The sequence below is a fragment of the Cydia splendana genome, chromosome 2 (genome assembly GCF_910591565.1).
Source record: "Cydia splendana chromosome 2, ilCydSple1.2, whole genome shotgun sequence".
Taxonomy (NCBI): Eukaryota; Metazoa; Arthropoda; class Insecta; order Lepidoptera; family Tortricidae; genus Cydia; species Cydia splendana.
In genome coordinates this window covers 26,085,378-26,102,696 of record NC_085961.1, presented here as the reverse complement: position 1 = coordinate 26,102,696, position 17,319 = coordinate 26,085,378, and the positions used below count along the sequence as shown (strand labels likewise).

At 38.7% G+C, this 17,319-nt stretch overlaps 1 protein-coding gene across 2 annotated transcripts in view; it reads right to left on the bottom strand.

Moving 5' to 3' along the window:
• LOC134806003 (tyrosine-protein kinase Fer) overlaps positions 1–16,019 on the bottom strand; it is a 69,533-nt gene extending 53,514 nt beyond the window's left edge. Inside the window, exons 1-2 of one of the 2 annotated variants that reach the window (XM_063779191.1) lie at positions 15,553–16,019; positions 13,615–13,805 (exon numbers count right to left, since the gene is read on the bottom strand). In XM_063779191.1, coding sequence (XP_063635261.1) covers positions 13,615–13,805; positions 15,553–15,748 — 387 coding nt within the window. In that variant the 5' untranslated portion in view covers positions 15,749–16,019. The remainder of the gene's footprint in view (positions 1–13,614; positions 13,806–15,552) is intronic. The other variant, XM_063779193.1, reaches the window with a different exon arrangement.
• Positions 16,020–17,319: the final 1,300 nt, after the last annotated feature.

Genomic DNA, 17,319 nt, shown 5'->3' with positions numbered 1-17,319 from the left:
CGCAGGTGTTCATTGAAAAAGAAATATATTAACATATCCTCACAAGGTAACTAAAACATATGTAAATAGCTACTATACAGATTACAGTATTTCTCAAGAATTGACACTTCCACAAGAGAGACAAGCTCCCTTTATTTTATACTTGTGTAATTTTCAAAACCCAAACAAACTTTCGAAATGCCCCGTCAAAGTATAGATCACTATATGAACGTTATTGTAGCGGTAACCAATCTTTATAATCAGCTGCAATACAAAGGATAATTTAAGGTAACATAAAAGCGGCAAATTCAAGTAAAGCTACACGTACAGCAGCTGATGCTTTATCCACCTCGCATTTTACAACTATGCTACATCCAAACATAAACGTTATTAAACTCAAAACAAGGTCGCTTTTAATAGGATAAGACGGAGTGAGATAAGAGTTTTACAGAAGTATGGATGAGAGAAGCGGTCAGACGCAAATAACAGGTCTGGAAGAAGCTCTAACGAGCGACCGTCGGCGGCGCGAGTTCGGTTGCTTCAAAAAATAAGTAAACAGCGGCTTGCGGCACCTCAAAGTCCGAGTAAAGGTGAGTGTCCACTACACAATATGTTACCGATCTCATCGTAAACATTTATCGTAATGACATGTTCATAGGATTTATTTTTCAGGCTATATTCCTTGCTAGGCTTCCTTATCTGGGAAGTCTGAAGTGGAATCAAGCAAGAATTTCAATACCGATCGGAAGCCACTGTAGATGCGCTCTGACCCATCGAAGGGGACCATAAATCAAGAAAAGCCAATCCTGGCTAGGTGGGCCGAGGATCTGATCAAGATCGCAGGGTAGAGTGGGAGGCCATTGCCCAGACGTGGAAGATTAGGTATCAGCTGATATGACGATCTGTAATTTGGGTATATCAACAATCTTTGGGACAGTTGTCAGACGATTATTTGTAGTGAGTACAGGCTTTAAGCAAATTGACTGCATATCACCGAAGACGAAACAGAATACATTAACGATCGATCGATAAAGCTTGCAAATTGCTTCACGGTCTCATTTCTGGGAAGTTTGGATCAATCGCTTCAAAAGTGGGCGGCATAAGTGAATATCTGAATATATATATGGCCGACTGGCCGGAACTGAGTTAGAATAGTTTAGGCGGCTAAGATAGAGGAAAATCAAGGTTATAGATATTTTATTATACAAATTAAATTATTTACTACTCAATTAACTTATCTATTTTATTTAACCTATTCATATATTCATCACAAACCAAACCGCATGATTGCGAAATTATATTAGTACATAGCAACAGCGAAACAGCAGCTGCGTCAACAAACATAACATTTACAAACCTACCTACCTATAATTATGACCAAAACGCGTTTTAGCAAAAATTTGCCAGCAAAAATATTTTGTTAATCGACTTTCTAAGAAATCAGAATCGAGTAAAGCCCCGACTACTTGCAGATATAGCAAGTAGGTATTAGGTATAGATATCATATCAATTATGAATATTATATTACATTCGTCGCTTAACGTATAAATAAATACACAATTAAGGATTGTTGGCTAACTGCTATAATATAAAACACGCAATAACATATTTTAAATATATAATTTATAACAATGCACGTTACTTTAACATAATTACGAAACATATGGCCGCTCATCTCAAGAATCCGCAATCTCTGCAATATGGAGCAGAAGGTCTGCGGGCTGCGTAAAGAAAGATGATAACAAAATGAACTCATTGAACAGGGGAAGAACTGCTAACTGGATTTGCCGTCTCGAAGAAACAATCTCAAATAAAACGGCTACAGCCACCAACGATCGCTCATTTGCTCAATCTCACCTGAAACAACCACAATGAAGAAATATTCGGTAACGGGGAACAATTTGACGATCAAAATACACGAGAACAAAACACGACTACGGATTATAGGAAACAACAATAATGTGGAGGCCGATAAGAACGAAGGCGAAATACAAATGGTGGGAGTCAACTGCACTGTGACAGTCCACCAGAACTCAGGAACGATCAAACTAGTCACCGATCTTAGAAAAGAAGAAAGTAAGATATTAGATGTTGTGAAGGACATGAAAATGTCTTTTATCGGAAAGCTGAGGCAAACGTTAAGGAAGAAATGGAAGAATATCTGCATATAATGAACAGTGACCGTGTAGTGGATTGTGTTCTGTGAATTGTGATGTGCCCGTGAACTCTGATATTAATAGATTGTCATCAATTATGTATTATTAATAAACCTCGCATCAGATGTCCTAAGATATTTTAAACACTCATGGTACTCTAATATAATTTGTGTCTTTTTTCTTAAACGCACAGTTACTTATACATATTATAAAATACATATTGTGACATTTGACATATTATTTGTGGTTGAATTTTCTGTCTTGCAAAAATGGTGTACTTACCTATATTTTATATCCGGTCATACCCGGTTACACCGTAACATTATTATGTTAAATAATCTTTAATATTTGAAATTCTCAAAATAAAATTAATCATTATCTATGAAACAAGCACACTTGTGTTGCATTTGTTATCTCGTCAGATGCAGCCTTGATATTTGCCGTGGTAAAAGGAATTCCAGACGGATAACCGTTTGGAACAACTGTGCTCGGAATGTAGTAGATAAAGCCTCTTTGTTCACGATAAACTTACGTATGCATTCAATTGCAATGCATAATTTTATTATTGAGTAGTTGTATTTTGCTGGCCCATACTTATTATGTTACGTAATTTATTAGCAATAGAACTTACAAATGTCGATTATTTTGCGCTAGGTACTTAATAGTAGTTTGTGTTACAAGGGATCAAAATGATATATTTCCGTCAAGGGCGTACATTGAATCCTGAATGAAGCGATGGATTCTAAAGTAGAATCCTGAGCGTAATGAGGGATTCAAGTGTTAACGCCCAAGACGAAATAATTTTGATACCGTGTGACACATACTGCTTTTCACATCACCTATGAGGAAATTGTTATGTTCCAAAATATGTATTGGTCAAATAGACCTAAAAAAAATAGTATGCAAGAAAGAAAAAAACGTGTCCTAGATCAGAAAAGTACAACTTTGATCCCTCCTTGCAGGGAAGAAAAGTGCCACTTTGATCCCTCCTAGCGGGGAAGAAAAAGCCCTTTTTCGTATAGGTGATGAGAAAATTTTATTTTATCTAAGCTATTAGATACTTTTGCTTTACAGAAAGTTAAAATTGCTGCAGTTATTGTGCTTCAGGGCTACTCCCAGTATTAGCTAACTAGTCATTAAGGTTTCATATTCTGGTGCAACACCAACCATTAGCAAATTATTGTTTTTAATTTTTCCAAGTTCTAATTGAAATAAACTGGATCAATGTCTTTTCATGATGATAATATTGATGACGTAGAACCATCTTCTCTGTGTCTGATTTTTTGTTGTTTGACGCGTGCAAAAACTATTATAGTATACCTATACATTTTAGCTATGAGCATTTTACAGAGTAGGTACTTGCTTGGATAGCAAATAGCAAGGGCACTAAAAGTCAAAGGTTATTTTATTATTTTTGCACAATTTGGTGTGTGCGACTACAAAGACAAAATAACCACGGCCATTTAGTTGAAAACTTTCAATGTCAAGACTATCCTCGACGTCAGTTAATCGGTGTAACATCCGCAACCCGAACAGGTGTGACGTCACGCCAACCTGTTGCCGAACTATCAAAATTAGATAACGGCGATGGGAGACTTTCACTCATCGACTGATTTCACTTTCCCCGCGCGGCCGGCCCACTAATGAGACGGTTCGATCTTGCGCAATAACAATGAGACGTCGCATCGAACCAGGCTAGCTTGCTGTTTAACTTTAATATCAGCTGATATCTCTTTTTAACCATGCAGACCATGCAGGCAAATGACAGGAGGACTAGAGGAAGAGAGACCATTAATTATCGGTGTCAAGTCAACCATAAAACGGGATATCGACTCTCCGAGACATTCATTTTTCACATGTGGGCGACTATTGTCCTTAAGCGAAATGAAAAAATATGACGTTTTACATAAGCGTACAAACACAACACCACACAATCATTACGATTTTGCAAGTCAAGCATTATGTTTGTATTCTATAGCCTTTTCGAATTTGCAATGAAAGTATACCAGCAAATGAGGAACTGAAACGAAGGCCCAAGGTAACGACACGAGAATGTTCGCGATAAATATATCGGTTAGTTAGTTTTTATCAAGATAGAGTACTAAAATAATGCAATGTCGTGTCGCAGAAACACGAGGCTGTTTGCCAAATTCAAATCCAATCAATAATGTGTCAAACGCAGCACAACATTTTGTCGGCCCATTTTATTGATGGATTTATGAATTTTGTAGCAGGTATGTGAATTAAACCAGAGGCTGAGAAATTAGAGGTCTATCAGCCGTATTCGAACAATGAGATACGTCAAATACTAGATAGTATTTGATACGTCAAATACTAGATGTTATTTCGATTCTTTTCTCGACGATCGAACCCCGACGTTTCGCAGTCTATTAGTTAAATCATAAACACAATGACGTAATTTTCGGATACGTTTGAGTTGAGAAAAATAATTTATACCTAGAACTAGCAGCTAAATACAATCACTCAAATTAACTTAAATGTTGTCTTCAAAAGTATACAAAACATAAAGTATACAATCGCCTATTCATTTACAGAAATAGGAGGACTCATTTGAAACCGGCAGTTTGGCCTAGTTGCTCTCTGATCTCAGTCGGCCTACATGGATGAACAGAAATGAATCCAGCTCATAAACTTACATTGTAATTTGCGGTTTAATAGTCTACTTTTATGATTGTTTTAGTTTAATTATTGTATTATTGACATTATTGTATTAACTTTAACAAGGCCATGGTTCATTTTTGATTTTCTCATTTTTAGGGTTCCGTACCCAAAAGGTAAAACGGGACCCTATTACTAAGACTTCGCTGTCCGTCCGTCCGTCCGTCCGTCCGTCCGTCTGTCTGTCACCAGGCTGTATCTCACGAACCGTGATAGCTAGACAGTTGAAATTTTCACAGATGATGTATTTCTGTTGCCGCTATAACAACAAATACTAAAAACAGAATAAAATAAAGATTTAAATGGGGCTCCCATACAACAAACGTGATTTTTGACCAAAGTTAAGCAACGTCGGGCGTGGTCAGTACTTGGATGGGTGACCGTTTTTTTTTTGCATTTTAGATTTTCCGTTTTTTTTTCATTATGGTACGGAGCCCTTCGTGCGCGAGTCCGACTCGCACTTGCCCGGTTTTTTTTTCTTTTAGAAGCAGAAAGTAGGTAAATATTCGAATTAGGTACTTAGTATCTTCATAACGAATATCTGACTATCTTTAAAAATGTTTACTCATTATTGTTTTGAAATTCAATCCGTGACGTATAGAAACGTGAGAGGAGCCATGTGTCAAGGTATTGTGAAAATCTACTAGCCTTACATAACATGAGTCATCGCAAATCATTGAAGGTCTGTGTTTGAGGTGGTCACTAAAAATTGAGGGAAGTGTCACTGAGTGAATAAATCAAAGAAATTACATAGTTTTAAAATAAAACACTTTTGAATGTTGAGAAGAATATCTACGGATTACGGATCAATATAGGGTCAATGTTTGCTGCCTATTATAATTCGCATATCTTTATACATTCGGGCGCTGAGCGAAGCTAAGTACTTATTAATGGTGACAATTCATTCTAGGGTTTAAATTCATTCGCAATTGATGAGGTCCTCCGCAGTAGCCAAATGGCCAAGAAATGGAAAACTTATCATAATCTTAAATGGGCACACAAGTGTAGCAGCTTCCCAGAAATAGGGAAGTCGAGACAATCGGCCTAGATCCCACATCTCTCGACCACGGATGGGTTACTTTACTCGATCTCTGCGACCGGAGTAACTGGGCCACGTCCGCTGCAACTACTCGGAGACAAGAACATTGACTGATACATTAACATTAGTTAGTGGCCGATGTAATACCCGCCATCAAGATCATGAAATTCGTAGGCATATCGTGAAACGTGAAAATCATTGCCTCGTTCCCTGAGTCGACGGAGCCGCCAAATTTCTGGACAGTTTGCCCTTCGGGCATCTAAAGCAACCTTACGAACCTATCCTATCTATTCGTCAAAACATATATGATACGATCGGGCGGATATTACGATCGGCCGCCGACATATTCATATATTCATTACACTATCGATGCAGATTTAACTTCATAGTTAGAATACTTAGAATGTTTGACGCTATGAGTCAAGTATATTTCGCATTACTTTTAAAAGTCATGCGCTAAGATTGCTTGGAAGTTGGGCGAGGGGAAATCCAGCCGCGTAGCGCGTGTATTTCATAAGTAGTAGGTAGCCGATCTTTATGTATAATTAATTAGAGTATTTTAGAGTCTTTAGAGGCGTCGATCTTAATTTGGCAAATATCTAATTGATCACCTAGGTACACAATTATTTAAAGTTCACACGATAATCATTAATAAAAAGAACTGACTTAAGACAAAACAACGACAAACTATTGATTGGTCATGCTCGCTCGTAGTATTACACTTATAATTAGCCCAAACATGGATTGATTGAAGTGTTTAATCAAGAAAGAGTTCCGTTGTTAATTTTATAGTCATCATCGACAGATCCATTTCACAAAATGCTGATTTCGGTGAGCAAATCGCACTTAGGTATACATATTAAATTAATTACCTACTATAAATCTTAACTTCCAAAAAAACGGCCTGGACAATTATAAACATTACTTAATTGAGCCAATAGATCTTAATGAAAAGTCAGAAAACACGTTAAAGGTAAAGGTAGAGCCGGAAATCCGAATTAGGTACCTACCTATGTTATTTATGTTGATTGTGGGTATTTCGTTACTTTAGAATTAGATGTGCGGTTCATAGTTAAATACCTTTTTAATACAAGGTAGTAGATTAGTGGGCAAGAGTAAGTATAAATTACATTCATCTTCGGAAGTCTAGGATAAATTTGTCAACAAAAAGCTAGTGGAAATAATGGCACTGCAATAAAAACATGTAAGACGTCGGTGCACGCGCCGGGCGCAGGCCAATGAACGGTGACAGGTGCTGCAGCCAATCCCGGCACTTTATCCGACTCATTTACGGAGATCATAGCGTGTCCTGTGTCCTTTTCTAGCTTGTGAACACCTAGTATACCTGAGCGAGACCGCCGGCAAGACGGGATATTTTTAAACTCTGTTGCGATGGAGTTATGTCTGAGCTTTGTTTACCGATCAATCTCAGCTAAGCTTTCCTTTTTAGGATATTACGGTAAATTTGCCTTGTAATTGGTTTACACAAAGTATAGTGGTCGGTGGTTTTTTATCTAAAACCAACCATCTTTTACTCGAAACCGTGCTGCTTTACAGATAAGTATTTCCTTTGTTCTCTAACATCTAAACTACGCGTGTCACGCTAAATTTTCATGTTGAACCAGACAGTGACCTGCAGCCATTGTCATTCTACGGGGATAGGCCCACGCATTCCAGGAGGTCGTTACTGCGGACTCTAATGTCAGTCATTCATTAACCGAAGTGCATTCCCTACATACAAATGATTTAATGGAGGATTTAAAAGAATCCTAGAGTTAAATGACCGGCGCCAGATTATTCAAAAATACTTTACTCAATTTTTTGTCCGGTTTACATAAGTAGGTAGGTACATAAGCGAACTCGACTATATGAACCTTTATTGAATGTACCTTCGTAACGCGAGATCGTAAAACCACCTTTGAACAAACGAAGTACCGCACAATAAACGCTGTTAGAGACTGGAACAACTTAAAACATGTAAATATTACAGAGCCAACATCTGTTGTATAATATTACAAATGAGCATTCGGAATACTAGGGTAGCGACGCGATTTCAGGAGCGAATGCAAACGTTACAATCTCGTATGGGATTTATTTTGTAACTGAAAAAACAACCTTTCACGGGACAGAATAAGATTCAAATTTCAAACGCAACAATGATGAGAGTTTGAGTAAGCAAATCCAGTTATAAAAGCATTTTTACTTACACCACGCTGCCAAAAAATTGGCAATAAGCCCGATTAGCGAGCAGACCGGGAATTATAACCTTGCAATTCGCTATGATACTATGATATACGATATACCTACATAATGACATGCGTGCATCTCGTATCGTAATGTAAGAATAATGTTCAGGACACTATGTTTAAAAAAAAATAAAGTATGTAGAGTAGACAGGAACTCCAATTGTTAAAAACTCCTACTACTATTAAGTAACCCAAGTAATAATTAAAAACAGAACATAATAAATTGCCTATGTCATGTTTACATTACAAAATCACAAAGTTTTAACCATTCTGAATTTAGTACTAGTGGCTCTGTGAGCTGTAGACCTCGCGAGCAGAGCTTAAAACTGAGTAAATGTATGGCGCCGTTGTTTAGAAGAATTTAGAGAATCTAATTTGACAATTAAAACCTTATCTAGCGAACCTGCTTACAATACGCTTAGCCCGCGCTTGATAAATAAAAAATACAAAGTTTTTCATTTTTTTTTAATAAAAAAATTAAATAAAAAACAACAATTGATATGAAATTTAAGTGTAAAAAATACAAAAAGTTATATCCCAGCATATAATTACTGAGGATCGAACCCAGACCTTCCGTGCAAACAAAAAAACGTTTGCAATATACAACATGATAGTTCTTACATGAGGTGACGAAATTTAGCTACTCATTCTCAAGTAAAAACTAAATATCTTAATACATACCTCCAAAACCAGCGAAATAAAATTTCTGAATTTTTGGCCATTTAATCTGTAAACATGTCTTAAAAAGAATACACTCTTATGATACCGATACGACTATTTGTTTAAGCGCGAGCTATCACAACTTTCCATTTTGAAAAATTTTCGAAAACCGGCTCGACAATTTTTTTTTATCGAATCATAGAATTCGGTTACAAAATTTCACGAGAATCGGTTAAGAATTGCGACCTGTAGAGGAGAACATCCGGACATACAAAACTAAATATCTTAATACCTCCAAAACCAGCGAAATAAATTTTCTGAATTTTTTAACATTTAATCTGTAAACATGTCTCAAAAAGAATACACTCTTATGATACCGATACGACTATTTGTATAAGCGCGAGGTATCACAACTTTTCCATTTTGAAAAATTTTCAAAAACCGGCTCGACAAAAAATTTTTATCGGTTCATAGAATTCGGTTACAAAATTTCACGAGAATCGGTTAAGAATTGCGACAGAGGAGAACATCCGGTCATACAAAAGCAAAACGCCTGAGTCAAAACGTAGACCTTCGCTTCGGTCAATTATATCGAAAAGGTTTGGTCCAATCGTTTCGCTTTGTTTTGAAAACCAATCCCGAGTATGAGTTATAGATATGAAATCGATCTAAATGTGTCCGAGTTAACGTATAAAGTGAGATTTTTATTTCACTGTACGCTATAGGTATAAACAGCAACACTCCTAACTGTACATCGGTGGACCTTATTACAAAAGGCATAAGGTCCACCGACTGCAAAACACAATCAGTGTCACTGTTCCTGATATCTAGTGCATTTAATCGTCCAATCATCAACAGATGACCAGTCCGCTGATTTAGCTCGCGTCGTTTACCGTCATAAATCATTCTCTGGATCGAATGCGATCGCATAGCCTACATAAAAATACGGTTATAAACAGGTTGGAAAATCCTATTTAACAGCTGATGAAATTGGCCTCGACATAGTTTAGCCTCAGACCTAATTATGTACAGCGAACAGGGTACTACAACTAGATCGACGATAGGAAGCAAGGCGGGAATGAGTTCCCGTGCTTTTGAAAACCACGTATGCGCCACTGAGACTTGAATGTGCATACAGCATTTCAATTACAGTGCTAAGCGTCTACCCCGACCATAGCCCCGACCGGTCGTAACGGTCGAACACTTAACACATTCATTCAAATGTAGCAAGAGCAGTACGATTACAACAACATCCGAGACAGAGCGACGAGACGCGACAGAAATATACAATAGAGATTTTAGTTTCATGAAGCTAAATTAAGCTTCTTATACAACGTGCTAAATTAGAAAAGCTTTTAAAGGATAAATAAGCGGTGGTGGCCGAGTGGATATGACGTCCGATTTTCAATCCGGAGGTCGCGGGTTCAATTCCTGGCTCGTACCAATGAGTTTTTCGGAACTTATGTACGAAATATCATTCGATACTTACCACTAGCTTTTCGGTGAAGGAAAACATCGTGAGGAAACCTGCATACATCTGCGAAGAAATTCAAAGGTGTATGTGAAGTCCCCAATCCGCATTGGGCTAGCGTGGGGACTATAGCCCAAGCCCTCTCGCGCATGAGAGGAGGCTGTGCCCAGCAGTGGGACGTATATAGGCTGAATTATTATTATTTAAAGGATATCTATCCTATTTAAAATGGGATAAGGAATCGGCCCATATAGAATAATGGGGAAAAAGATAGAATAATTATGTTTTAATGATATTTTGGCGTTATTCATAAAGGTGGGATCAGACGGTTAATTTTGTGTTCATTTTCGTGTTTCATTATATCATTATTCATCTTTCACTCAAAGTGACACGTGTGAACACAAAATGAGCCAAAAGTGAAAAATGAATTACATTAGTGAAATGATTCAACAGTGTTGGATATTTTCATTCGGCATCTTTCACTCGCACTCCAAATGAACAACAAATGAACAGTGTGAACACAGAGTGAATGTTCATTCCAATTTTGCATAATTTTCTCTGATCCTGTGGGTAGTAGTACCTAGACTTCTTGGAAAAAGCAGGATATGGTATTTGTAGGTACTCTGTAAAGATATTCCAGAGTTCCAAAACAATCGCCAGTTGCAACGTATCACAGTAAAATTTGAAGATTTATTCGGCTAGGTACATATCCGATGTAACTATGTAATTGTAGAAGTTCTTCAAAATTATTTAAATTCATCCGCAAATGATTGCGATACAATTCAGGATCTTCAATAACTAGTTTCCCCAATGTATTCGAAGCTCGCACCCACCACCGTCGACGTTTTCTTTGCTTTTTGCATGTTAACATCTTTAATAAATGATCACAAATAAAAAAAAATCCAAGACGCACAACTTCATTCGACGCCATAGTGAAAGAAAATAAAAAGTGAATAATCTTAGCACCAGCACCGTGTGAACATGCAATGAAAGAAAAATGAATCATTCACTCAAGTGAACATTCATTCGAGTGAACCGTCTGATCCCACCTTAACATAAACACTAAACTTGTCAAGTCCAACAAGCCCTTGATAATCGTTTGTCCCTATCCGTCATTTTGACATTTGTGTTGTTAGAAAGGGTCATTGAGCAACATGAACGTGACTTGTCAGAAGCTAAAAAACAAGAAAAAATAAACAAATTGGAGAGCCATGGAAACAGTAAAGTTGTTGACAAACTTTACGGCTAAAAGCCTTTGTCAATTACAAAATATTTACGAGCGGTTTTATACCGCAACCCGTAAGTGGGTGAGTCAGTTACTTATCGACAGCTAGACGTGATCCGACACGGTGATAAGTTTATCGGCTTACGACATTAGTCGTCATAGTCGTGTGTCGTTCGAAAGTTTATTGTTTTGATTCGAAGGTGTGTGGGCACGCTGACAAAGACAGTTTACTCACGACACGAACCATTAGGTTATCAAAGGAACGGGCTAAATAACTAAAGTTTGTAATGTGCCGTTTTTCATGGCTTTTGTTAGAATTTCTCTGGTTCATACGAGGGGTGTTCAAAATATTCTCGGTATGAAAATGAAAACAAACAAGTACGAAAAGTTTGATATTTTTATTTTTCAATATACTCCCTCCCTATGTTCATCCACTTAAAAGATCGATAAATTTTTTTTAAATCCCCGATAAAAAATTTTTTTTGTCTTTGGTGTAAAAATGCTCCTCCACTGCCGCCTTCAATGCTTCATCATCAGAAAAAAAATATTCCATGCAGATCCTTTTTAAGATTGGGGAACAAAAAGAAGACGCTGGGGGCTAAGACCGGACTATACGGTGGGTGAGTAACAGTTTCAAACCCACATTCAACAATAGCTGCCTTGGCAATATGAGCAGTATGGACGGGGGCGTTGTCACGCAGAAGCAGAACACCTTTGGTTATCTTTGCTCGCCTCTTTTCTTTGATAGCATCCTTTAATTGACGTTGAATGTTAGCGTAGTACTGTCCTGTGATATTTACACCTTTTTCTTTATAATCGATTAGTAATATTCCTTCAGAATCCCAAAATATCGTGGCCATGACCTTGCCAGCTGAAGGGACGACCTTGAACATCTTGGGATGAGCTGAACCCTTAATGTGCCACTGCATGGACTCTTGTTTACTCTCTGGGTCATAATGATGAACCCAGGTTTAATCTCCAGTAACTATTCTTTGCAGCACCTCATCAGGATTTTCACCGCACAGGTCAATAACATCGGAACTACACGCTACACGCATGTCTTTTTGAAGCCGAGTCAGCATTCGCGGAACCCATCTTGCACTTACTTTTGACATATTAAGATGGTCATGGATAATATCATGTACGATACCAATAGAAAGATTGGTTACTTGAGCTATAGATTTTACCTTCACTCGACCATCTTCCAATATAAGTTTTTCCACTTTATCAATATTTTCTTGTGAAGTAGCTACTACAGGCCGACCAGGTCTAGGGTCATCTTCAATACTAGCCCTTCCACCCTTAAATTCGCTTGACCACTTTTAAATGGTAGATAAAGAAGGAGCAGACTCACGGTAAACACAATCCATTTCCTCTTTTATGGTTTTTTTATTTTTACCCTGTTTTGTCGAGAATCTTATGACGCATTGATGTTCTGATTTAGTTAACATTGTCAATTCGCACATGATGTTCATGTTTGTTCAGCAATTGCAGAAAAACAAAAGAACATCTCGGTTCGAATTATACTTTTTTTTAATGTCAATGAATAAACCTTAGCGGCCAGTAACAAAAGAAATTTTAGAAGAGGTTGTAAGATATCAATACCGAGAATATTTTGAACGCCCCTCGTATTTCTAAACGTAAACTTGTAGATTATGTTGTTAGTGTAGGTAATTTTTAGTTACAGGGCACAATGGCCGAGAATTATTGAGAATGTCTGTAACACGACCGTGTAATGATAGAGATATCGATCTCCTTATACCTACTGTATGATGTGTATTCTGAGTGCGAGAAGCCAAAACGAGTAAGTTGTAGTTAAAAATATCACAAATTTAATTTAAAGCAGTTAACGTGCCAATATGTGAAAATCTAGACGTTTAGACTTACACACCTTCGAATTGCAGACGATATATAATTTCACGCACAATCAAACTAAATTGGCAATCAAATCAATTGGATAATGTTGGCTGGATAGGCGATTTCTAATAAAGAATATACATCGTCAATGGATTCGAATTCGATCGACCGCTAAAAAAATTCCATGTAAAATACCTATACAATAAAGGAACTCTGAAGTGGTTTTCACATAGAACCTAGGCTGTTGCATTGGTTCCTAAGCAACCTGGAACGCTGCCAAATTAAGGGCTAAGAGAACTGACCTGTGTGAACTGCGAGGATATCTTGGCGTGGTCCTCCTGGTAGACCTTGCGGGCCTTCCGCCGCTCCACCATGAGCGAGGTGAGCCGGTCCAGCGCGCGCGACTCCAGCGCCTCGGCGTTGGCTTTGATCTGCCGGCTCGTGTTCTCCCACTCTTCAGTCATGGTGCGCCAGGCTGAGGCTATCACCGAGCCTGGAAACAAAGTATGTACTCTTTAATTTCGTACCCGTGGCAGAAAAAGAGCAGAGCCCGTTAGTCTCGTAACTAAGATTTAGTAATTTAAAAAACTATAAATCGGAGAAATTGGTGTACCTATACCTATAGTCTGTATCTTTAGGTACCTATTTAAATAAAAGTAAACAAAATCTACCCTCAAATGGCTCCTTAAGCCAGTTGAGGGTAGAACATTACACGATCAAATAATGTAAGTTAAAGTCAGGCCGTTCAGTGACAGATCCAGGCGGTTTTGTAGGTGTTTGGTTGGTTAACCAATAAATGTTATAACTACCCGAAAATGTACAAATTATTTGTTAACTTTTATTTAAATATGTACCTAAAGATACAGAGTAGGTACCTAGAGCTCACTTCCTATTCAAAATGTTTCTAGTAATAGAATATCTGTCAATAATAATTGTCAATAGTAAGTAACTAAGTACTTGGGTAAAGCTGGAAACTTTCGAGTCACCTTCACACAGCTTCGCAGAATAGCTTAGGTATTAGGTATGATTTGACTTCCCCCAACCACACATTTCTCCCCATAATTTGATATGGTTCCAGGGCGTACTTACACTAAGGTTGGATTGGCCCTGGCAATATGTCAAGATTTCGAGATTGCAGCGAGAGCAATAGGTATATTACTAGATGAGAACTACTGTCACTTCTATATGGAGTAGAAAATTCGACATAGGTATTATCCGCGAATCAGTCTCGGCCCGTAGCTAGGGTTGCCAGATGGTCGGGATTTGGCGGGATTCTCCCGATTTTTAGCATGTGTTCCCGATTCCCGACAAAGTGAAAACTGTCCCGAAAAACAGCTTCACGTTATAAAACAATAATTTCATGTTCCGAACTGTCGTCGAGCGAACGAGCTGATGTAGTGCCAATAATGTAAAACATCGTCGTTTTTAATACAATTACTTTAATTTGAAAGTATTTTTTTTTCCCGACTTAAGCCCCAAAATCCCGAAAAATTGATATTGTTTCCCGATAATAGCGCCTTTCGATCTGGCAACCCTACCCGTAGCCCACCTCAAGCACCTCAAGTTAGGAAGTCTCTTTCGAGCCGTTAGACCGTTATTATTTTATATTTATATATATTTCAAAACACTACAGGCACCCTATTTTGATTGATCCAGTTAAAGAAAGAACAAAAAATGAGTATATTTCATGTCTACTTTTACCTATACCTACATTTATACATATAAATTTTGGCAACAAAAATCATGCCTTTTAGGATTCCGTACCCAAAGGGTAAAACGGGACCCTATTACTAAAAGACTCCGCTGTCCGTCCGTCCGTCCGTCCGTCTGTCACCAGGCTGTATCTCGCGAACCGTGATAGCTAATAGACAGTTGAAATTTTCACAGATGATGTATTTCTGTTGCCGCTATAACAACAAATACTAAAAAGTACGGAACCCTCGGTGGCTCCGGCTCGCATTTGTCCGGTTTTTTGCATCTACACGAGTTCCTAACTTTGACAGTAAGGTAGGGTGACGAACGTCAGTGAGAAACTTTCACAAGGAACTTTATTTCCTTCATAATTTAAATATAACTTTCGCGTGTTAGATCAGCTGTTTTGTCACGGTGTCCATTAGCGTTAATTGGCAATAACAGCTATTAACTCGGGCTTAATGAATATATAGCTGCAATTCAAGTTCTTATTATTATACAGTTAGAGACCAATTTTGCTTCAGAGATCAACAAAGAAAAGATCGTACCGTTAAGTTCCTCGCATTTGTCCATCTTCTGGCCCTGAGCAGCGGCCGCGGAGAGTGCGAGGGCGTATTCCCGGTCGCTCTTCATCTTGGCCTGGAGACTTCTCTTCATCGTCTCCATGAGCCGGAGCTCGGCGTCCTGTCGGGCCAGCAGCGCCTCGTGCGCCGCCCGCCCCGTGCCAGCCGACGCATACCCCATCCTAACCAGAACTACACAAGGCACATCTCAATCACAACACAACACAATTCACATCACCCTTGTCACCGGCACTGTTTTTACGTCATCGTCAACAAAGAGCTTTACTGTGAAAGAATATATAAATTTTTAAAATAAAAATCTGTTAAACAACTTCGCGTCAAGAGAGCACACGAAAAGGATTTGAACAAAAAACGAACGCTGAAATATTGCTAACAATAAAGTGAATGCGCGCTGCTGAGACGTACGTCCGTGCGGATACGGCGCGCGACCCGAATGCCATGCCATTTATCGCGACCGCGGCGCCGGCTCGTGGCTCGAGAGGTGAGGCGCTCGAATCGGTGCGCAGGCAGCTCGGGCTTTGACACGGGACGGGAGTCACAGGCTGCGCCGGCACACGAGGACTACTCGCTCGGGCTTGAGATTTTATGCGGCACCAGCGGCACAGCAATATTTTGCCCTCTCATCTTCATCTTCCTAGCGTTGTCCCGGCATTTTCCCACGGCTCATGGGAGCCTGGGGTCCGCTTGAAAACTAATCCTAATAATTGGCGTAGGCACTAGTTTTTACGAAAGCGACTGCCATCTGATCTTCCAACCCAGAAGGCAAACTAGGCAAATATCAAATGATATTTCGTACATAAGTTCTGAAAACCTCATTGTTACGAGCCGGGGTTTGAACCCGCGGCCTCCGGATTGCAAGTCGCACTCGCACGCTCTGATTACAGCTAGCACAGAATAAAGTATTAATACAGAAAAGAAACTTCCTATAGTCGCACCAATAAGTCTGCAGCGGATTTGATAGTCCACGCAGTGGAAGTGTTATTTATAAGTCATAATTTCATAGAAGTTTGACGTTTAAAATGACACTTGCACTGCGTGGGCTATCAAAATCGCTGCAGACTTTTTACGGTCTAACTTTATTAAATTTACAAAACCGAAGTACAGTGATAGGGACGAATTATGCTGTCCCTTTCATATACTGTACGGTACTATCGCTTTCGGCTATTAGGGTTGTCACATGAATCTAGTATTAAACTGGATTGGGCATTAGTGGCGGGGATAACTGACCGAACGGGATAGTCTTACGTATCTTTCAGTAGGAGTAGCAGAGAAAGCGCTATTATTGTTTGTCCTTATCACAGTATCACATATTTTTTGTTCCCCACCTTTTTTTTAGTATGGATAATGGTGGGCAACAAATAAATTCGATCAATCACAGTGTCGCATTTGCGCATGAATCTAGTATTAAACTGGATTGGGCATGAGTGGTGGGGATAACTGACAGAACGGGATAGTCTTACGTATCTTTCAGTAGGAGTAGCAGAGAAAGCGCTATTATTGTTTGTCCTTATCACAGTCTCACATATTTTTTGTTCCCCACCTTTTTTTAGTATGGATAATGGTGGGCAACAATTAAATTCGACCAATCACAGTGTCGCATTTGCGTATGTTTTGTCCCTCACGGAGGCACGCGTATACCACTTCTATACGATCCTACCTTCTATGCATTTGCGTATGTTTTGTCCCTCACGGAGGCACGCGTATACCATTTCTATACGATCCTACCTTCTA